At 37.8% G+C, this 21711-nt stretch overlaps 11 protein-coding genes and 1 non-coding gene across 12 annotated transcripts; 6 read left to right on the top strand and 6 right to left on the bottom strand.

The window, feature by feature from the left end:
- Positions 1-103: 103 nt before the first annotated feature.
- On the bottom strand, positions 104-508 carry FPR2 (peptidylprolyl isomerase family protein FPR2; the record flags this gene model as incomplete). Its single annotated transcript, XM_041551136.1, has 1 exon — positions 104-508. The coding sequence occupies one exon, from the start codon at positions 506-508 to the stop codon at positions 104-106; it is 405 nt and encodes a 134-aa protein (XP_041407070.1).
- Positions 509-893: 385 nt separating this feature from the next.
- Positions 894-2597, bottom strand: EUG1 (protein disulfide isomerase EUG1; the record flags this gene model as incomplete). The annotated part of the gene is made up of 1 exon (XM_041551137.1): positions 894-2597. The coding sequence occupies one exon, from the start codon at positions 2595-2597 to the stop codon at positions 894-896; it is 1704 nt and encodes a 567-aa protein (XP_041407071.1).
- A 332-nt stretch (positions 2598-2929) lies between these two features.
- On the bottom strand, positions 2930-4033 carry GRH1 (Grh1p; the record flags this gene model as incomplete). The annotated part of the gene is made up of 1 exon (XM_041551138.1): positions 2930-4033. The coding sequence occupies one exon, from the start codon at positions 4031-4033 to the stop codon at positions 2930-2932; it is 1104 nt and encodes a 367-aa protein (XP_041407072.1).
- Positions 4034-4252: 219 nt separating this feature from the next.
- KABA2_06S00616 (uncharacterized protein) lies at positions 4253-4759 on the top strand (the record flags this gene model as incomplete). Its single annotated transcript, XM_041551139.1, has 1 exon — positions 4253-4759. One exon carries the CDS (start codon positions 4253-4255, stop codon positions 4757-4759), a length of 507 nt encoding a protein of 168 aa, XP_041407073.1.
- A 41-nt stretch (positions 4760-4800) lies between these two features.
- On the top strand, positions 4801-6300 carry EMI2 (putative glucokinase; the record flags this gene model as incomplete). The annotated part of the gene is made up of 1 exon (XM_041551140.1): positions 4801-6300. The coding sequence occupies one exon, from the start codon at positions 4801-4803 to the stop codon at positions 6298-6300; it is 1500 nt and encodes a 499-aa protein (XP_041407074.1).
- A 281-nt stretch (positions 6301-6581) lies between these two features.
- KABA2_06S00660 (uncharacterized protein) lies at positions 6582-8066 on the top strand (the record flags this gene model as incomplete). The annotated part of the gene is made up of 1 exon (XM_041551141.1): positions 6582-8066. The coding sequence occupies one exon, from the start codon at positions 6582-6584 to the stop codon at positions 8064-8066; it is 1485 nt and encodes a 494-aa protein (XP_041407075.1).
- An 88-nt stretch (positions 8067-8154) lies between these two features.
- On the bottom strand, positions 8155-8562 carry GRX2 (dithiol glutaredoxin GRX2; the record flags this gene model as incomplete). Its single annotated transcript, XM_041551142.1, has 1 exon — positions 8155-8562. One exon carries the CDS (start codon positions 8560-8562, stop codon positions 8155-8157), a length of 408 nt encoding a protein of 135 aa, XP_041407076.1.
- A 560-nt stretch (positions 8563-9122) lies between these two features.
- Positions 9123-9386, top strand: EMI1 (Emi1p; the record flags this gene model as incomplete). The annotated part of the gene is made up of 1 exon (XM_041551143.1): positions 9123-9386. One exon carries the CDS (start codon positions 9123-9125, stop codon positions 9384-9386), a length of 264 nt encoding a protein of 87 aa, XP_041407077.1.
- A 279-nt stretch (positions 9387-9665) lies between these two features.
- KABA2_06S00726 (amino acid permease) lies at positions 9666-11516 on the bottom strand (the record flags this gene model as incomplete). The annotated part of the gene is made up of 1 exon (XM_041551144.1): positions 9666-11516. One exon carries the CDS (start codon positions 11514-11516, stop codon positions 9666-9668), a length of 1851 nt encoding a protein of 616 aa, XP_041407078.1.
- Positions 11517-12833: 1317 nt separating this feature from the next.
- On the top strand, positions 12834-13151 carry SMT3 (SUMO family protein SMT3; the record flags this gene model as incomplete). Its single annotated transcript, XM_041551145.1, has 1 exon — positions 12834-13151. One exon carries the CDS (start codon positions 12834-12836, stop codon positions 13149-13151), a length of 318 nt encoding a protein of 105 aa, XP_041407079.1.
- A 343-nt stretch (positions 13152-13494) lies between these two features.
- GIN4 (protein kinase GIN4) lies at positions 13495-16959 on the top strand (the record flags this gene model as incomplete). Its single annotated transcript, XM_041551146.1, has 1 exon — positions 13495-16959. One exon carries the CDS (start codon positions 13495-13497, stop codon positions 16957-16959), a length of 3465 nt encoding a protein of 1154 aa, XP_041407080.1.
- A 631-nt stretch (positions 16960-17590) lies between these two features.
- KABA2_06S00792 lies at positions 17591-17677 on the bottom strand. Its single transcript is given in 2 exon segments — positions 17591-17627; positions 17641-17677. It is a non-coding gene; the product is annotated as a tRNA-Pro (tRNA).
- Between the last annotated feature and the right edge of the window lie 4034 nt (positions 17678-21711).

The following is a 21711-nucleotide window of genomic DNA, read 5'->3' on the forward strand; positions in this document are numbered from 1 at the left end:
GAGAATATATATTTTCGTAAATCATATTCATTTATATTTATGTAAAATTGAAATGAATAACTATATATATGTATATGCATTAAGTTAACGATAAACAGTTCAATCATTTATTGACGGCATCAACCAGCTTGACATCAAAGACCATATCAGCATCAGCTGGAATAACACCTGGGACACCTCTAGCACCGTAAGCCAAATTACTTGGGATTCTGATAGTACGTTCTTCACCAACACACATACCAAGAATACCTTGATCCCAACCCTTGATAACTTGACCAGCACCTAACTTAAAGGTAATTGGGGAGTTTCTGTCGTAACTGGAGTCGAAGATTTCGTCATTGCTTAAGAACTTACCGACATAGTGTACACTGACTGAGTCACCAGAAACAGCCTTAACTTTACAAGCAGTGACTGGAATCTTCTTAGTGATATCAATTTCTAATTCGGTTAGATCACCAGCCATAACACATGAGGCAAAGGCAGCAAATAGTAGGTTAGTCAACTTCATTGTGTTGTATATATATATGGGTGGAAATGTTATTTTATGGACAATATCAATTTCCCTCGAAACCAAATGTTAACAGACCAATTTCAAGTATGTATAATTATATATATGTAAGATATACAGAATAAATCTGTTTAGTTGTTCTTTTCGGGTTCACCAAATATAAGACAGCGTCGTATGAAATGATATTATTTGAGATGGGAATATCACAGTTTACCATAAGAGAGTGTCTAATGAGTTGTAGATGACCAAGAGTAAAGTTGCATACAGTTAGATAAATCAGTCCGGGAGTTATCCTACCAACTTGGTAAAATACGGCATAAATTCTTTATCATTTTATTATATTATATATATATATGTTTCAATAAATCATCGTATATAATATACTCTATAATTCATCATGGCTCGTCTCTTCAGAAGATGGGTTGATCTCCTGAGCAATTTCACCTGCTTCTTCTTCATCTTCATCATCTAGATGGTATTTTTTCACTAGTTCAAACCCATCCAAGTGGTAGAAACCGTTCTCTCTAATAAACAATAGGATATTATTTCTAGCAGCGACACTGGAATGAACGATTGGAGCATCGGTGGAACCTGCTGGGTAGATGACAACAGTTGGGAAACCGGTGACTGGGAAACTCAAGATATCGTTAGCAGAGGCATCCACATCCAGGAAGACAATCTTGTCCTTTGTTTCTTCATCACCAGCAAACATATCTGCAATATTATTATAAATAGGTTCAAATTTTCTACTCTGAGCACACCATGAAGCAAAATATCTAACGACAACGTCTCTCTTTGGATCACGGACCATATCGTCGTGGTTCAGACCAACAATCTTGGTGATATTACCATGCTGTTCAGTTGGAATATCTTCAGATTTGACCACAGGGACAGCATCACCATTCATGAAATCTTCAATCAGTTGAGCCATATCACCTTGATCAAGTTTTAATATTTCAGTTTGGGACTTGTATTCTTCATCAGACATTTGTGGCAAACCATATTTCAAATTATATTTCAAATCATGAATAGCAAACAATGGGAATTGTTCCTTCATATTTAGGAATTGAACATGAGAATGGAAAATCAGTGCATTTAATGCCAAGAAATTCATCTTACCACGATATTTCTTACCAAGTTCACTGAAAAATTCTTTATTTTCCATGTATTCCTTTGGAGCAATATAGAAGAAATAAGCCAATGGCAATTTACTCTCCATATATAGACGATAATTTTCAATGTTGGCGTTATCAAAATAGGGCAATCTAGAGTAAAGTAACCAACTCTTTAAATCATCTACTTTGGTGGACGATGTAACATTTTCGAAATTGAAAATATCAGTGTCTGGTCTTACAGTATGATTATTTTGTTCCAATTCTTCAGGAGCCACAGGTGGTAAATAAAGGGTAACATTACCGTTCATAGTTTCATTACAATCTTTGTAAGCAACAAAAGTGAAGGAATTGAATAGTTCGTTAGCTGCTTTATCGAAAACTGAGTCGAAACCATCGACGTTCCCGTAGTAAACCACCACTGGGGATTCCATATTATCTTTATTCAAAAAGTGGCCATTCAATTGTTCTTCAGAGTTAATCCTTTTCACTGGACTAGCAACTTGATTAACCATGAAATCGTACATATCTTCAGAGGTTCTTCTACCAGTATATTCATTTTCTTTTATTAGACGATGATTCTTGAAGGCCTTTAATGCAGGGTAGTAAGAGATACCGACTTGATCACATAGTGGACCATCCACGGAGCAATCCACTTGGAAGACTTTAATACCTTTCTCTTGGTCCAAGGCATCTGCAGCTTTTACTAATTCTGGTAACAGGATCTTGGAATGCACACACCATGGAACAGTGAATTCACCTAGAATCAAATCATTTGATTTAATGAAGGACGCAAAATTGCTCAAAGTCAATTTAGTGATGGAGGTACCATCTGGAACAATAGCGTTTTCGTAGACGACTTTCTGTTGTTGAGTTTCGACGACCACTTCTTGTTCTTGTTCTTGTTCTTGTGCCAAGGCAAACGAGAACAAATAAAACAATACGATCGATAACGTCCAGCGAGTATTCGTCTTCATGTTTATTTTATATAATAGTAGGGCACTGCTTATATTCACTGCTCAATTTGAGACTAATGAAGCAACCACAAACTGCTGTTGCACTGATAATAAATCCCTATACATCTTTATATATAAATATTGCCAAGTTGCGTTTCCCTCGAGATCTGTCAATTGCGTTTACAGTTACGCCTAAACGCGTTTCTCTTCGCAATGCACTGAAAAATTTTCTAGGCTTCGTTCCTGGCCGTTCGAATGGCGTATAAAGAGACATGATAGTGAGTCTTGATTACTACATACAGCTGATATGTATTTATGTGTATGTACGGGGGAAGATGTCTGCAGTCTTGCAGTTACAGTTTCTCTGCCGACATCGGTGGGGGTGTCACGTCTACAGGGGTTGATGCTGGTTTTGGTGATTGGTCCTTCCCCTCAGTGAAGTAATCGGACATGATATTTGTAGCCGCAGTTGTATGTTTCTTCTTCTTGTGAGTGGATGCCATTGGTGGAAGCGGGTCGTTTATGTTACTTGGAACAAACGTGTTGGCTGGGTCGATTGGAGGCAAAGTCTGAGGCATCGTCTGCGGCATCTCTTGTTGCTTGACTGCCGGTATTCTATGCAGGTAACCCGACCCGATCCCACAACCTAGTCTTCCATCTGTTGCAATCCTCACGGTGATGGGCCTCACCGAGTCACTGACCTTATTGTATACGTACAGGACCAAGTCTTGTCCCGCCCGGGACCTTACGATATCTTGCAGGAGAGTATCTCCACCTGTGGCCAGTAGACCGTCTTGACACCCAATGATATAGTCCTCATCCGGGATCAAGCCTGCCATCTGGGCAGGCCCATTCGATATATTCAGTTGCAAGATATGGTATGTGTACGTGGCGGCAATGAGACTTGTCCATTGCACTTTGAACCCCAATGCCTGGAATAACCTTACTGCATTGTTCGGTTCTGTTCCCGAAACGATCCCGTTGGCACTAAGGGGTCCGTTCGATAATGAGACGTCATCCATTTGGCTCTCATCCTTTGGGGACAATTGGATGTAGATGTCTCTAAAGACACCTCCTTTAGCGGACCAAACGTTTAGTTTCACCGAACTGTTGCAATACGTGTTTAGCAATTCGATGATCGCATTGTAATCCGGATACATGTAGCCGTGTTGGTTTCTCATCAGAGGCAATGGCACGTCGTTCAAGCCGACGATGTAGTCGAAGTACGACTGCAGCTGCAGCTGCCACTCGTCGACCCACACCACACGCAGCCCCGACACCGAGTTGCTGAAGGAGCCCATGTCGCCCATTGTGTTCTGTTCATGCTGTTCCACCTGGATGGCCAGCAGGTTTGGGGGGATGGACTGGAAGTACGAGTCCAGTTGCGAGCCGTCCTGGGCGAGGCCCTGGACACTCTGCTCAAAGGTCTTGACCAGGTTCTTTGCGATCCTGAACATGTCTGTGTGTGTCGTTGTTCTTGCTGACGTGATGATGGCTCTCTTGTAGATGTAGTAATGTGTACCTCCCTCTATATATATACATCTGTGTGTGTGTGTGTGTGCTGGTAGTAAATTTCCAGGCGGTGCGTCGTCGTGTCGCGTGACACTGTCAATATGCGGAAATAGCGTGTGCCAGTGTTCCCTGTCTCGACATACTAAGTCGACCGCCGGGAATGGATGGCATTTCCACAGCACAGGGAGGGCCGAGTTGAAAGAGTTGAAAGAGTTGAGTCGAGAGAGTCCAGTATTGCTCCCACCAGCACTCAGCAGCGGATCGACTCGACCAGGCCGACACACCCTTACCCTGCCCGTCACTGCGCACGAACACCCCAGCACCAGCACCAGCACCACCCGACGACTCACCAAGTCGCTACTCTTCTCGAATCGCTACTCTTCCCGTTGCTTACTCGAACTGCTGCTCACCCAGTCGCTGCTTACCAAACCCCCCACATTCCGCCCCCACGCGGTGCACGACAACCACAACACAATACAATAATACAATATGCAATATGCAATAAACTGAACAGAGCGAGGGCAAGCAGAGCGGTGGGAGCTCGACAGGCAAATAGGGGGGGGATAGATGGAACTGGAAGGGAAGAACAAGAACAAGAACAAGAACAACTAGTATATAGATATATATATAGTGGTGGTAGTGCTGTTCACAGGGTGCTTCATTATAGGTAACCACACACACACACGGATTCACACACATATATATCTATACAATGTCGTTTGACGAATTTCACAAAGCTAACGATACAAAACTACTGGATGAGGTCACGAAGATCTGCGCAGAGTTCGAAGTGAACGCCGAACAATTGACAGAGATGACCAGCTACTTCATCAAGCAGATGGAGATCGGGCTGGCCAACAACAATAACAACGAGGGGATGATCAACGGGAACAACGCCGGTCTGGCAATGATCCCCTCGTATGTCACCTCGAAGCCAAACGGTACAGAGGAAGGACTGTTCATGGCTGCCGTGCTAGGTGGGATGAACTTCAGGATTTGCTCTGTTCAATTGAACGGTGATCACACGTTCAATATCAAGCAAGCAAAGACTAGAATCCCAGAATACTTGATGGAAGGGACAGACGCCACCAGTGACGACTTGTTTGGGTTTTTGGCTCGTAGAACAAGCGCATTCATTAATAAATTCCATTCCGATATCATGAAACCAGACACTCCGTTGAAACTGGGGTTCACGTTCTCGTACCCTGTGGATCAGGAATCGTTAAACTCGGGGACGTTGATTAGATGGACAAAAGGTCTAAATATCCCAGATACGGTAGGCAGAGACGTGGTCCAATTGTACCAGGAACAGTTGACTATCGTGGGATTAAACATGGTCAATGTCGTCGCCTTGACGAACGACACAATCGGGACGTTCTTGTCCCTATGTTACGCTCAAGGTGTCACCGCGGATGGGCAAGTCACAGGCGAGATTAGCGAACCGGTCATTGGTTGTATCTTCGGTACTGGTACTAACGGTTGCTACATGGAAAAGATCGAAAACATTAAGAAATTACCAGATTATATTAGAGAGAGACTGATCCACGAGGGGAAGACGGAAATGTGTATCAATATCGAGTGGGGGTCCTTTGATAATGACAATCAAGTACTGCCTACCACTCGTTACGATATCGATATCGATAAGAAATACGCTAGAAATGGGGGTCAATTGTTCGAGAAACGTGTCTCGGGGATGTTTTTAGGGGAAATCTTAAGAAACGTCCTGGTAGACTTGCATACAAGAGGGCTGATCTTGACACAATTTAGAAAACACGAACAATTGCCACATAGATTGAAGACTCCCTTCCAATTGTCAAGCGAAGTCCTGGCAAGAATCGAAATCGACGACTCCTCCACGCTAAGAGAAACCGAACTATCGTTCTTACAATCATTGAGATTGCCAACAACGTTAGCAGAACGTAAAGCCATCCAATCCTTGGTGAGAGTCATCTCGAGAAGATCGGCTTACTTGGCCTCCGTCCCCATCGCTGCCATCCTAATCAAGACCGGTGCTTTGAACAAGAAGTATCATGGGGAAGTTACCGTCGGTTACGACGGGTCCATCATCGAATTGTACCCAGGTTTCAAATCAATGATGAGACAAGCCTTGGCAATGGGCCCAATCGGAGCCGAGGGTGAAAGAAAGACACATTTCGTGCATTCAAAGGATAGTGGTTCTGCCGGTGGTGCTCTTTGCGCATTGGTCGCTTAAACTCACCCCTAAGGCTAGACACTCAATACTGTAATAATTCATCCTTCCTTTCCCATGTATAACGTCATCTGTATATACTGTATATATATTTGTCGGCATTATTTTTTTATTGAATTTAAAAAGAGATAAAAAAAAAGAATTTGTTAAAATTTTTCAGCTCTTTTTTTGCAGACTGTTAGACATCGATATACTCTCTTTAACGAACATTAGGATCAACGGTTGTTCTACGTTTACTTAGATATATATTTACATATACATATTTCTGTCATCGAACACATCACATGCTAAAACGTTTCGTACAATCGTTACCGCCATTGTCGTTGTCATCCATGCCAAACCGTTTTAATCCAAAGAGTACAGTCAGACCGTTTCATCGTAACCACTATTCCAGACGACAAGCAGGGCAACAACAGAACCAATCATATTCGAAATACCCTAGGAACGATTACGCTCGACAGATGGATAGAAAGAATGATTTGCTGCATGTTAGAAACTTGCCAAAGGATACAAGACATGGGATGGCAATGTATAAAGCAGCTACAACAAAAGTGAAAAATACTTTGGCGAAATCTCATGAATCATGGATTAATAAATTCCCCCATTTCGAACGATTAAATCAAATGACTTATAAGCCTAGTGCCACGGAACCTCTTGACAAGTATTTGACTCAAATAGAAACTTATTATAAAGGTTTACAGAAGAAAAGTAATGAATCACTTGCTGGGAAAATAGAAGTTTTGGATAAACAATGGATCAAACAATCTGGGAAAGTACCCGACGTGAAACTCACAGATGATAAAGACGCTGTCGCATATAAGAAACAATTGAAGGATTTGAAGAAAAGTCATTACCCTACGGTGTATTGTAGTCCAGGTTCCACAACATTTGATTATTTACATCGTAGTATAGAATTATTATCCAGTCGAAGCACGATTCTATTCTCATTTGATATCGAGGCCTTCGAATTGGATAATAGTGTGGTCACAGAAGTAGGAATATCCATATTTGACCCCAGAGAAAATATGACAGGTTTAGTGCCAATCACAAGAAATTTCCATATTATTGTCTCCGAGGCTCTTTCATTACGTAATAAGAAATGGGTTTGTGATTTGAAAGAATGCTATTTGATGGGACAAAGTCTTGTATTAAATTTAAATGAAACTGTGGAGTTTATTCAATCCTTAATCAATTATTACATGGTAGAATCCACAGAAGAATCAAGAACATGGAATCGTGCATATGTAGGTCATAATATCGACGGTGATATTAAGTGGCTTCAAAACATCGGTGTGGAAATCCCGTTTGTCAACAAATTGAACAAGACATTGAACGAATCAAGTAAAGGGATACCGTACGTCCTGGATACAATGAAACTATATAATGGTTGTTATGGACCTAATGGTGGTAGTCTTGGGAAAATATTAAGACTATTTGGTTTACCTCACGCTTTCTTGCATAACGCAGGGAATGATGCACATTATACGTTGGAATTATTGATGCATATGTGTGATATAAATTTCAGAACTCAATATGGTCTTGATGATTTAGATAAATTTCAAAGAAGAGCACAAGAGTTTATGGATCGTAGTAAAATTGAACCCAAAGTGTTACCTATATCATATAGTATCACTATGAAAGATGTTGCTCGAACAAGTAAACCGAAAAAGGATTTAGTACCGCAAACAGAGTTTGGTGGATCTAAATGGTTTGCTTCTGCTAATGAAGCATTTGAAAGTACGATAGAATATACAGGTAGCTTATTTTAAAACGTACACAGTTCAAAAAACATAAATATCATTAAACATTTAACAAAAATTGTATATATATATAGAGATAAAAAGAGAATCTGCATTATTAAATTCTAACGACTTTTTCTAATTTGGTCTTTAAAGCGCCAGAAGTATACAGTTTTTGTAAGTCACTGTTACCACCAATAAATTCTTGACCTATATAAATGCTTGGAACAGTTCTTTGACCGTTTAATTGCTTCAAAGCCACTTGAATCTGATCACCGTCATCCATGGTATCCAATTGTAGGACCAAAGCATCAGCAACTGGGACCTTCAAAACTTCAAACAAAGTATTCAAAGTTTCCTTACAGTAAGGACAGTAACTCTTGGAAGCCACAAATACTGGATTGTCGTCGATCATCTTTTGAACTTGATCTACAACTTCCTTAGAGACAGTCTGTGGTTTGGGGTTTGCTTTTACTATCAGCACGACAACTACTAAACCGAGTAATATTCCTGTAAATAAATTCATTTCAAATGCAAATAGAAGTTTGTGTGAACGGTACCTTTAATGGATGGATGTACTTGTTAGAGAGATGGAGGCTAATTTCAAAATGCAACAACAATGAATAATATTTGTTCTTTTATAAAAGAAGATAGTTTTATTAAAAGGTTCTTACTCCCTGAAGAATTTCTAAGGGTTTATTACATAATAATAATATTAATTGAGTAGTTGATAAGCGAAGCCCTAATTCCAACCCGGCATCCCTTGACCAAAACCATTTAACCAAATAAGGAAACCAATACATGGAGAAAGAGTAAAAATTGCAACTAATACATAGCAAGGTCTTCTTGACATGTTCTCTAATAATATTAGTCCTCTTATACGTCCAAAATTGAATTAAAGGTTTGCATATCGTTATATTGTGACAAATTAGGGCTACTCAATTTTTGGCTGTTCAAACTGGTTTTCCTCACAGAACAAGAAACAACAACATCATCAAAATATATAAACAACCAGGTGGTTTTGAGCATAACTGAAGAAGAACAGTAAGACTCCTACAGATATATCTATATATACATACATATAGGATGAGTGGTTCAAAATATCCTACGACGATGAGTTGTATGGATGCATTCAATCGGTTGACTACATGCTACTCGTTAGGTGGTCAATTTCGAAGTTACTATCGTAATGGACAGTTGAATGCATGTGATAAACAGCTGGAGAAGCTTAAGTTTTGTGTGTTTAATAGTTCTGACCCCATTGCGGTGCAACAGTGGTATCAACAGGAAGCTGAGAGGAACAAACGACTTGTGGGCAGTACGGATATCATTTGGAGTGAACGTCCTTAATCAAACAATAAGATGCAAAGTCATTTCTCTAACGTTACTTGTAAATAATTGTCCCGTTTTAGTAATAATATTAATAATATACGATTTGTTAAAATTATGATTATATATATATTTGTATGTATATGTTTTATGCAGATATGAATATGTTAGATTGTAAAAGTTCATTAGGTTAAAAGAGAATGTTGTCGTGTGAGTGCTTATTGTTGTTGTTTAATTTTAAATATAAGACAGCAGCAGCAGCAGCAAACTATGCATTATTAATAAATTGAGAGGGTTTTTTCAGAATAAGAAATCAATGACCCTTTTATAGAATGGTCCATTTTTCAATTTTTCTCTCAATTCTTCTTCTTCTTGTCTCAATAAATCACCATCGAAAATCTTTCTGTGAGTAATTAAATCAATTTTATCAGCTCTAATGAATAAAGACCAATCTTTCTTCCAAACTCTATAACCGAAATAGAATGCGATCAAGATCGGCATAGCCAAATAGTTTTCGAAAAACGCTTGAGCATCCAACTTCCCCTCGCCAATAGGAGCAATGGCCACCCAGAATTGAGCGATCAAGGCCAGGATCATCATTGTGGCAGCATAAGCTGATCCATAGACACCGACTTGCGACTTGTAACCCAGCTCGTCCACGGAACGGCCTTGTACAGTCAAGGCTCTTCTGAAACGCATATGAGAGAAACAGATGGTGATCCAGGTGAAAAGTTGAGAAAGACCCGAGATGGCCAATAGCCAAGTGAATACTTGTTCTTCCTTTGGAGAAGAAGCACAGAAAGCGATGACACCGAACAATGCAGAGCAAATCATAGCAATACAAGGTCTACCTTCTCTATCTAAATAACTAAAGAATCTTGGAGCGTAACCTTGACCGGCTAGAGAATGCAAAAGACGAGAACTGGAGTAGAAGGCAGAGTTTGCAACGGATAACACAGAAAGTAAGATAACTGCGTTAATGAAGTGTGGTACAACTCTAACACCGTGTGATGCAATGGCAATAACGTAAGGTGATGCTTTAGTAGCAGAACTTCCTGAACCCATTAATTGATCAGAATCGTAAGGTACCAAGAACCCAATCAAGGTGATGGAGGTCAAGAAGATGAAGACGATTCTATAAATCATGGTCTTAGCAGCTCTTGGAATAGCTCTTCTTGGGTTCGATTGCTCGGCAGCCGTGATGGAGATAAATTCCGAGGCACCCATTGCGAAAGCAGCTCTAACGAAGACGGCCATGACACCTTTAAATCTGTCGATTGCGTGTTCACCATTGAACGCACCTGGTTCATGCCAATATTTGGCGCCAATATAGCCGTCATTACCCGCTTTCCCACAAATCGTGATGATCCCCAGAATGAAAAACCCTGAGATCATTAAAACTTTACACGAGTTGAAGAAGAATTCAGCTTCAGCGTAACCCTGCGCACCAAAGATATTAATGATAATAATCAAGACGTAGAAGATCACTACAAACACGTCGGGATCCACTTTAGTAGTCCAATATTTAATCGTCATTGAAGCTGTAACCAATTCCAAAGGTGTGACACAAAGCCATTGCAAACAATAGACCCAGGCGACAGAGAACCCCAAGGCAGGATCCACTAAGAAACTTGGATAAGCGTTAAAATTACCAGGTAGTTTTGAATAGCACACGGCCAATTCCCCACACGCTTGGATAATACAATACAGACAAGAACCCATAATGGCGTACCCGATGACCAAACCAGCTGGCCCTGCGTTTCCTAAAGCGGTAGCGTTACCAACCAACAGACCTGTCCCGATCCCTGTCCCTAGGGACATCATCAGGACGTGACGAGGTTTAATAGTTGATTTCAATTTCCCTTCGCCATTGTCGGCAGAATCCATATCGTTCGGATCTTCCAGGTCTCTAACGACATGATCTGGTTTTTTAAAGGAGTCGATGAATTTTCTTAAGTGAGGTTGAGTGATGGAGTATTTTTTATTACTATTTTCGTTGTCATCGTTGGATGAGGACTCAACCGATTGGTCGTCTTGCAACGTCGAGGATAATTTTTCTTTACCTTCTGTGAAATATTCTACCACATTATCAGTTTCTATTTCTGTTGTACTTGATCCTGTAATTTTTTTATTACTATTGATAGAATCCATAGTTAGTCGTTGATACTTTATTGTATGAATAATAATAAATTATGAATATATGTGTATATATATATATTTTCAACCAAGTTGAAAAGGACCGATCCAGGATAAAATAACTTAAAGGATTAATATTAATATCCTCTTATATATATATGTAACGAGGGGAGTGTGATTATGTATATGTATAGTAGTATATAGATGGCAATATGTCTATGTCACACAAGTTAGTCCAAAAAAAAAAATAATAAAAAATTTCATTGAAAAATAGCACTAAAACAATAGCCCGATTATTACTTGAATCGAAATAACGTTACTACAAAGAGAGATAGAGATAAGGAAAATAATAACAGGATGTTAAACTACGTAATAGCAGCTGCTACTCATCCCCGTTGACAAAGATGTGCTATATTACTGATTTACAGTTATCAGAAGGGTATGAAAGTACTGTTACTATTAGAATAACTATATAAATGTTTATGTCATTTAATGAGGCAACAAAAATATAACGAAATGACGATGAACATTTACTGACGTTTTCTTGCTAAGCTAAGCTAAGCTAAGCTTGTTGTTGCGCACCACCACTAACAACGAAAAGGGAATCGGGTGCCCATCGCAGTATTGTGCTGGCAAGGCATCAAACACTGTGCTGGGCAACAGGCGTAGCCCCAGCTGTTTGCTTGTTTGGTGCCGCTCGCTCAGCAAAGAAGCCAGATATGCGGCTGGTCGGTGTTGGGTGCATGGGATGGGCAGAGAGTTGCGAGGAGCGGGGAGGAGAGGAAAGGAACGGAAAGGGAGGTCCAGGGGGGTCTGTCCCTCACGCGGCGTGGCACTGAATTTTTGCTGTTTTTGGTGTCGTCGTGCTGATCTTTAGTGGGGGGGAGGGGAGCCATCGAGAAGAAGCGAAGGGAAGTGGGGGCGGTGGGTGCTTTCCCGGCATTCCGCAGAAGTGGTTTTGCCGTTGGGGATATACATCTCCGGGTGTTGCGCGAAGGCGGAGGTGTGTCTCCGGTCGTGGCTAGTGATGCGTCACGTGCGCGGCCGTCTGGTGTGACCGTTGGGATGTTCCGGGTAAGGGCGGTGGGTGCACATATATCCTGTTGCTCAACGCGAAATTTCTCTCGTTTGCTTAACAGGGGGCAGGGCAAGAGGGCCACGGACGGGATCTAGACGGCCACCAAAGCGAAAATATATATATCTGCATAGCAAACAGAACCAAAAAAACAAGTCTGCAACTATGTATATATAGTTGTGTTTGCCACTGACATACAGGTCTTAGTGATCTTCCAAAGACATACCCACACATATACACACATATACATCGACGCAATGAGTGATATTCCTGAAAATAACGACACTGCTACTCCAGATGTCAAGCCGGACGTCAAGGCCGACGTCAAGACTGAGACTCATTTGAACTTGAAAGTCTCCGACGGCTCTTCTGAAATCTTCTTCAAGATTAAACGTACAACTCCTTTGAGAAGGCTGATGGAAGCCTTTGCTAAGAGACAAGGCAAAGAAATGGATTCTCTGCGTTTCTTGTATGATGGTATTAGAATTCAAGCCGACCAAACCCCAGACGATCTGGATATGGAAGACAACGACATCATCGAGGCCCATAGAGAACAGATCGGTGGTTCGAACTGAGTGTGCGTCTCTGTGTTTTGAAAACACTTCTCTCTATATATATTACTATATATCTACGTTTAAATGGTAATTCGTTTTTGCCGGATTAGGAAATTTAAAGTCTCTGTATAATTTTAAATTAATTTATGGCAAGTTTTTTCGCGTCATCGCGTATTTTCTTTTTTTTTTCTTTTGCTTTCTGTCGTCCAGATGGGAAATTTATAAACCATCTCTCTTTTTAACATATTGATACATATATATATATAACTAATCTCATCTTTATTGACAGTTGGCATTAGTTCACTTCTATTGGCACTAACCATCAACCCCAAAAACTTACAACAACACAACAACACAAGTACCCATGGCCGCTAAAAGTGTACTTTCAATTAAAGGAGATCAAATTGGACCGTGGAAGTTAGGCGAAACTTTGGGTTTAGGTTCAACCGGTAAAGTTCATCTGGCTTACAACAAGAGTAACAACCAGCATGCCGCAATTAAGATCATCTCAAAGGCCGTTTTCAACAATCATAACCCTACATCTTCCGCAGTGATAGATGACGCTGCATCTTCGTCGGCCACCATGCAGCATACACCTGACGCGTTGCCTTACGGCATCGAAAGAGAGATTATTATTATGAAATTACTTAATCATCCAAACGTCCTGAGACTTTATGACGTTTGGGAGACAAACCCAAACCTGTATATGGTATTGGAGTACGCAGAAAAGGGCGAATTGTTCAATTTATTGGTGGAACGTGGCCCATTACCTGAAAATGAAGCAATCACATTTTTCAGACAAATTATTATTGGGATATCGTATTGTCACGCCCTGGGGATTGTTCATAGAGATTTAAAACCAGAAAATTTGTTGTTAGATCATAAATATAATATTAAAATCGCAGATTTTGGAATGGCCGCTTTGGAGACAGAAGATAAACTGTTAGAGACATCTTGTGGTTCACCTCATTATGCCGCTCCAGAGATCGTTTCAGGGATTCCTTATCACGGTTTCGCAAGCGATATTTGGTCCTGTGGGGTTATTCTCTTCGCGTTACTTACTGGGAGGCTACCATTCGATGAAGATGATGGAAACATTAGAAATTTATTATTAAAAGTTCAATCTGGTCAATTTGAAATGCCGGGTGAAGATGAATGTTCAAAAGAAGCACAGGACCTTCTAGCAAAGATCCTTGTGGTAGATCCAACAAAGAGAATTAAGGCTAGAGATATATTGAAACACCCACTTTTACAAAAATATCCAAGTATCAAGGATTCAAAAAGTATTAGAAATTTACCACGTGAAGATACATATTTGAATCCATTAGTTGATAATAGTGGGAACACTATAATAGATCAATCAATTTTACAAAATCTTGTCGTGTTGTGGCATGGAAGAGATTCTCAAGAGATTAGTAAAAAATTGAGAGAAAATGGTGCTAATGCAGAAAAGACACTTTATGCTTTATTGAGCCGTTTTAAAAGAGATACTGAACAAGAAAATATTAAAAATGAGCATCTAAGGAAAAGACAATCGATTACTAATAATCATAGTCCCAAGAAAATATTAACTACTGGTACTGTTGTAACTGGGAATACCGTCACACCAAATAAGAAAAATAGAATTTCAATGATTAGCGTAGCTTCTTCCCATAAGAGGCCAGTATCATATAATAGACTATCGTCAGTGGTACATAATACGCCAACAGGTTCTATACATACAACACCGAAGGGGAACTCTGCGAATAGACTCTCCATGAATAAAAGAATATCTGTACTTTCGACTTCTAATCATAACATAGCAGGGGCAATGGACTTATCTCCAACACCGGCCTCTCGTAATAAGAGAACATCGATTATAGCCGATTCCCTTCATCCAGTAGCCAATAATAATAACAATAGATTATCCAGACGTTTATCTAGATCTAATAAGAGACTTTCGTTTAAACCAAACATGAAACGTGGGTCTATAACGACGAAATTGATCTCAACGTATGCCAAATTAGCAGAAGATGATGATTGGGAATATATAGAAAAGGAGACTAAGAGAACAAGTTCTGATTTTGCCACTTTAATTGATGAAATTTTTGAACATGAAAAATATGAACAAATTAGAAAAGAAAAAGCAGAATTAGCAAGAAAAGTCGCAGAGGCAAAGAAACTTGAAGAATTAGAAAGAAAACGTCAACAAGAAGAGGAAATGAGAAGAATTAAAGAAGTTGAAAAATTAGAACAAGAACGATTGACTCAACAACAATCAATGGATCAAGAAATTGAATTATTGAAGAAGGATTTAACAGACCTAAAGGCAGGTGTTGAAGGACAAAGTGATCCTGAATTTAGATCTGTTTCTGCACCAATGACAACAGATAGAGGTGCAGAAATCAAGAATGAATCTGTTCTCCGCCAACGTAATTACTCTTTACAAACAAGACCTAAATCTAGATTGGATCCTGGTCTATTCTTTAACAAGGTTGATGAAGATACCATAACTGAAGAAGTTGAAGAAAAAGTGTCACAAACGGAACAAAATTTTGTAAAATCTGAGAAAAAGAGAATGCAAACAGAAAAGGTTATTCTTGAAACTATTAGAAGATCGAGATTTTTGGGATCATCATTTGATATTCATAACGAGTTGAAAACATCTCAGGAACAAGCTGAAAGAATGGCTAGTATGTCTTCTCAAAAACAATACCCATTACCTTCTAACGCAGTAGCAACTGCACCATTGAAGGTTCATACTGAAAATTCAAATGCAGAGGCAACTAAGATATCCGAAATTAATGTTCCTCAATTTACTAGAAAATCAAGAGCATTCAGTGATTCTAACAGACGTCTATCTGTATTATCAATGTATTCTACAAGACAATCATTTTCAAATTTGGTTGATATCTTAAAAAATACAGAGACTCCTGGAGAACCTTTACATGCAGATACACCACCACCAAGTGCAGGTGATTCTGATGCCCTTTTCGAAGCCGTTAATGAAGATGCTGAAAATACGGGTAATAGTTCAACTGAAGAAAGAGGTTATGAAGCAAAGAATAATGTTTTACCAGAGCCAAAACAATCTTTAAAAATGAGTTACGCTGATAGATATGCCAATAATGTGGACCTTGTAGATGAAGAAATTCCAAAAAACGAATTACCAAAATTGCCTTCGTTAAGTAACAAGGCAAATGGATTAGGTATTTATCAAGCTCCAGCAATCGTTGAACCTCACGATGTCTCTGGAAAAACCCCTGATTCATCTAATACATGTGTATTAGATGAAAAAGTTCCAACAAAGAATACTAATCAATTCAAATCAATGATTGTTGAAGACAAGTCCGTTGAAGTTGTAAATACTGAACCAGAAAATGTTGAAGAAGAGACTGTAAGAAAAGCTCCCCAACGACCACAAAAGCAAGAACTTTCTATCCCTAAACAAAGAGAAGAAAATAATGATGAGAAGAGGAAAAAGTCTTCTTCAAGTATGTCCTTCTTCAGGAAATTTTCAAACAGTAATGAAGAGTATGTGCAAATCCTATATGCCACTGTATCCCAAAAACAGATGTTTGACGGTTTGCAACATCTATTACGTGGTTGGACAAAATATGGTTTAAAAGGTGTGAAAACAAATCCCCGTAACTCTTCTATTAGCGGTAAATTGGCGAATGATAATATTCTTTCTCTACGTTCGACAGTTTTCGAAATTGCTGTAACACAACGTGGTAAGGACAGTTGCATAACGATTGCTAAGAAGTCAGGTTCTACTAAGGCAGTTAAAAGGTTGTCATCTGAAATTGAAAAGGTATTAAAGAAAGAAAACGTCTTGCACGCAGATTAAATACCAGAATAAAGAGATATTTGTATCATTTTTTGTATTCTACAGGGTGATATAAAGTTGTAACATTGGACATTTCAAATTTTATATATTGCTATATAAAAGCTATATGTATATACACATTTATAATATAAATTAAAAAAAAAAGTATACCCAACATAAAATAAATAAGTTATTTCGATAAGCACACCTTTTTGCAGCTGATAGTAATTTTTTGCATCCAGCTAGGTGGTATATATTGTCAATTCTACTCCTAGTATTCAGATAGATTAAAATACAATAATATATTATATGTTAAATTAAAATCATCATTAGAGAAATGTACTTAAGTGCGTTATACTTCAATTATGTGCTATATGGGATAACCGATTAAATCTCTTAGAATTTAAAACGCCAAGTTGTGTCCTGTTTCCTAATTTCATGTATTTATATATAGAAGCTTCCTTTGGTATATTGTTAAAATCGCAGCTTAATAGTAATAAAAAAAATTTTGAAGAGATACAGTAACCTTTAATAAAAAAATTATCAGAAAATTTTACTAAAATAAAATGATGTAGCCATATATCGAATTCTCAAATATACACTATTATCCTCATCTTAAAATAGCACTATTTAGAATAGTTCAAAAAATAATGGGGCATACTGGGAATTGAACCCAGGGCCTCTCACATATTCGAGTAAAATACCCAAAGCGAGAATCATACCACTAGACCACACGCCCTATTAATTTATGGGTTGTTGTATTGGAATCTCAAATGTTTAAAGACAAATCTATAACAGATGGTTATATTTTTTGTTAAAATTTTATCCCTAAGTGACAGAAATTATGTGAAATCAAGATATCTAAGTGTTTAATATGTAGCGGCAGCACTAAAAAGGCTAACATTGTTAAACAGAGTTGCTGTTGTTAAACTGCTCATCTTTTGTGCATAGTAACGCTGGACTATGTAGCTCCAATAAACCCAATGTAGGGGGAACGAATACTACATTATGCAGTATATATCATGTGTTATTATATATACGACAGTGCAGCACACTCTAAATTCTACTTATATTAGCTACCTTCACCTTCAGTTAGGTAAAGCTAATGTTAGCCTTTTTAGTGCTGCCGCTACATATTCAACAAACATTAGCTTTACCTAACTGAAGGTGAAGGTAGCTAATATAAGTAGAATTTAGAGTGTGCTGCACTGTCGTATATATAATAACACATGATATATACTGCATAATGTAGTATTCGTTCCCCCTACATTGGGTTTATTGGAGCTACATAGTCCAACGTTACTATGCACAAAAGATGAGCAGTTTAACAACAGCAACTCTGTTTAACATAGACTGCTTTTCTTTCCCAAAAGTATAAAAGGAACACATATTCTAACTTTATATATATACAATCTTCCTTATATAGACTTACTTTATATAACATAAAATAAACCACAAGATTATACATTTGAATATCTATAACTATGTCCGATAATTTCAACTCGAATACTAATCGTATATTCTCGATTTCAAACTTACGTTTACAACACTTAATTTCAATAGGTAAAGAACTACCTTTAAGCACAGTTATTATGAAGCGTGTTAAAATATGAAACAAAATATGTGGCAACATGAAACAAAGTTAATCGCATTATGAAACAAAACATAATTCGAACCTCAATTGAGATTAGAATAAAAATATATATAAAGACAAAGAATTCTGAACTTGCATTCGAAGTTAGATTCTATTTGTTCTATTTGTTCTATAAATTATATATAATATAAAGAGACTGATCGATTATCGTATTAAAAAATGTCCGAATTAAATAAAGTAAAGCTTGAAGAGACTAATAGAGGCAAACACTCTATCTCTGATGGGAAAATTGAATATTAGACATCTTCTATTTAACTGAACAAATTTTATTATATTACAAAATCAACTTATAGTCGTCTGATTTTTTATATCTTATACAAAAATATATAAAGTAAATTATGGAAACAATTATATTCATAAATGAAATATTGTTCCATTTATATATGTTGGATTATCATTGTCGTGATTATAAACTCACTCGACAGTGGCGTAAGTAATCTATTATTAAGTTGTTGCGGGATGAACCTATTGTTAGATCATTGCGGGATGAACCTATTGTTAGATCATTGCGGGATGAACCTATCGTTAGATCATTGCGGGATGAATCTATCAATAGATCATAACCTTGGTCATTATCCCTCTTATAATATATTTCCGACATACCACCCATAATGACTAAGTTTATAAGATCCAATTTTTTGTCAGATGGTTAAAGTCTTTCACTTGTACTGGCTTTGTCAAAATATCAGCTATGTTATCTTTTGTGTTGATGTATTGAATGGAGATATTATCCATTTTTATTTCTTCTTTTGCTCGTAACAATCTTGTGGTGAAAAATTTTGACTTCAGTTTAGAGCCATCAATATTTGTGAAAGATGATATACTTGGCTTACTGTCCGTTATAATTTCCTTTGTAACTTTCTTATTGTCAATCTTTTCTACCAGTAGTTCAATGATCGAAATCTTTGGAATTGCTTCACTGATAGCATATATTTCCGCTTCAGTTGAAGATGTACATGTTAAAGTACTTCTAGTCGATTTAGCACCTATTAGATTTCCATTGAGAAATATCATGTTACCGTATTGAGACTTGTGTTGCGGTTGTGACCCGAACGCTGCGTCTGTAACAGCTGTTAATTGATTAACATCGGTGTTTGTAGTATTTTTGTACCAAGTTAACTTTTTTCTTCTAGTGCACCACATATATTGTACCAATTGTTTGGCCAAATCCATCACTTCTTTTGATGGATACAATGTAAATCTTGCCATTATATTCACATAATATAATAGATCAAATCTGTACTTATAGGCGACATATGATGCCAAACCTATTACCTTTTGCATCCATTTTACTTTTTGTTTATATTCGGATTTGGTGACAACAAACTTTTGTTCCGTTGGTATTTTTCCTGGTGTACCTGGTACATTTCTTATTTTGTCTAGATTAACATTTAGTTTTGGTAATTTATCTTCTAGACCCTTTTCCATTCCGAATTTCATGAAGTTGTTTTTTGAGTATTCAATCTGTAATCCTAAGATATCATATTTGTTGGTATTTGGGTTACTCCCATCGTTTACAATCTTTGTATCGAATTGAGATTTTAATGTAGTTATAATTCTTTCAGCGAAAGTTCTATCATTTGTGAATAGTATAATATCGTCAACAAATAGGCATAGTATAATTTGTTTCTTTCCTTCTTTCCTAGTAAATACGCATGTCCAGCCTAACAGTTCTGTCATACCGCATTTTTTTATCAGGAAGTTCTTTATTAGTTTATACCAGTTAGCTCCTGATTGCTTAAGACCATATAGGGATTGTTGTAATTTGAACACCTTATTATTCAGTCCCATATGGGGCGGTGCTTTGATGTACAACTCCTCTTCAAGTTTGGCATAAAGGTAAGCAGAGCTAATATCCAGTTGAATGATATCAAAATTATTAGATAGGCAATTTGATAAGCATGTCATTAGAGCATAATGGTGGACAGTATTGGCCACTAGTTCTGGGCTGTACGTAGATTCTTTTTGAAGATCGCCTCTAGCAACTAATCTGCACTTGTGTTTACCATCTCTTTTTACTGTAAAAATGAACATAGAGCTTATAATATTTTTTGGATTTACCGTTGAGGCGTCGATTGGTGTTGTGTTCCAAGTATTCATTTTGTTCAACTGTGTAATTTCCTTTTCATATGCTTCTTCATACAGTTTCTTTTCCACTGGATTTTCATTATATGTAATTGCTTTATTGTAGTATACTGCAGTGGATAATGGATTAACGTTTATTGCATTTATCATCTTTTTGTTACCTTTGATAGCTTTGATAAAATTAACTGAATGTTTTTGTTTCTTGTATGATGGATCCTTCCTACCAATTCCATCTTTATTAGTTTCTTCATTTTCATCATTATAGGACCTTGTCCTTTTACGATTTAGTAACACTTTTTCGTCATCTTGTAATATACCATAATTAATACCACCCGAATTGGTAGAAGATTCAGAATCATGAGAAAGATTTTCATTTTCAATTGGTGAGCTTTCGATAACTTCGTCTCGTAATTCATCTGAAGAGATCTCTTTATTGATTGTATCAGGGTTCTCGATGGATTCTAAAAATTCGTCTAGATCGGATTGTAAGTCATAGGATGGTTCTAATATTTCAGGGATCGCTTGAGGGGCTAAAATAGGAGGATCATCTCGGATTGGGATAGAAGTATCAATATCTTCATGACTGGAATGGTCAATGTCTTCTGGAATAGTAGTAGCAGTGTCTTCCGGAATGGAAGTTTCATTTTCGGTTGGAATATCGGCTGGGGATAAAGCATCAATAATGTCCTTGTCATTTGGTAGATCGTAATGTTCTTCTGATGTAGAAGAGGTATCAGTGTTTTGAATTAGTGTATATTCTTCATTTTTTGTAAATTTATTGATCATATCATCAAATATGTCAGAGTCATATTCCTGGTCATCTTCAATATGTATACCAGCTCTTAGTACAGCAAAATTGGTGCTGTCAACTATTTTATGATCCTTGGGAATATATATCATGTATCCACGAGAATGTGTGGATGGACACAATGCATATCCTTGTTCACCTCTATAGTGAAGTTTAGAGGCAGTTTTTGATAGATGTACAATGACTGGTTGACCAAAACCTAAAATAGTGGTGACATCAAGGGCAG

Source organism: Maudiozyma barnettii (genome assembly GCF_903064755.1).
Source record: "Maudiozyma barnettii strain CLIB 1767 genome assembly, contig: KABA2_06, whole genome shotgun sequence".
NCBI lineage: Eukaryota > Fungi > Ascomycota > Saccharomycetes > Saccharomycetales > Saccharomycetaceae > Maudiozyma > Maudiozyma barnettii.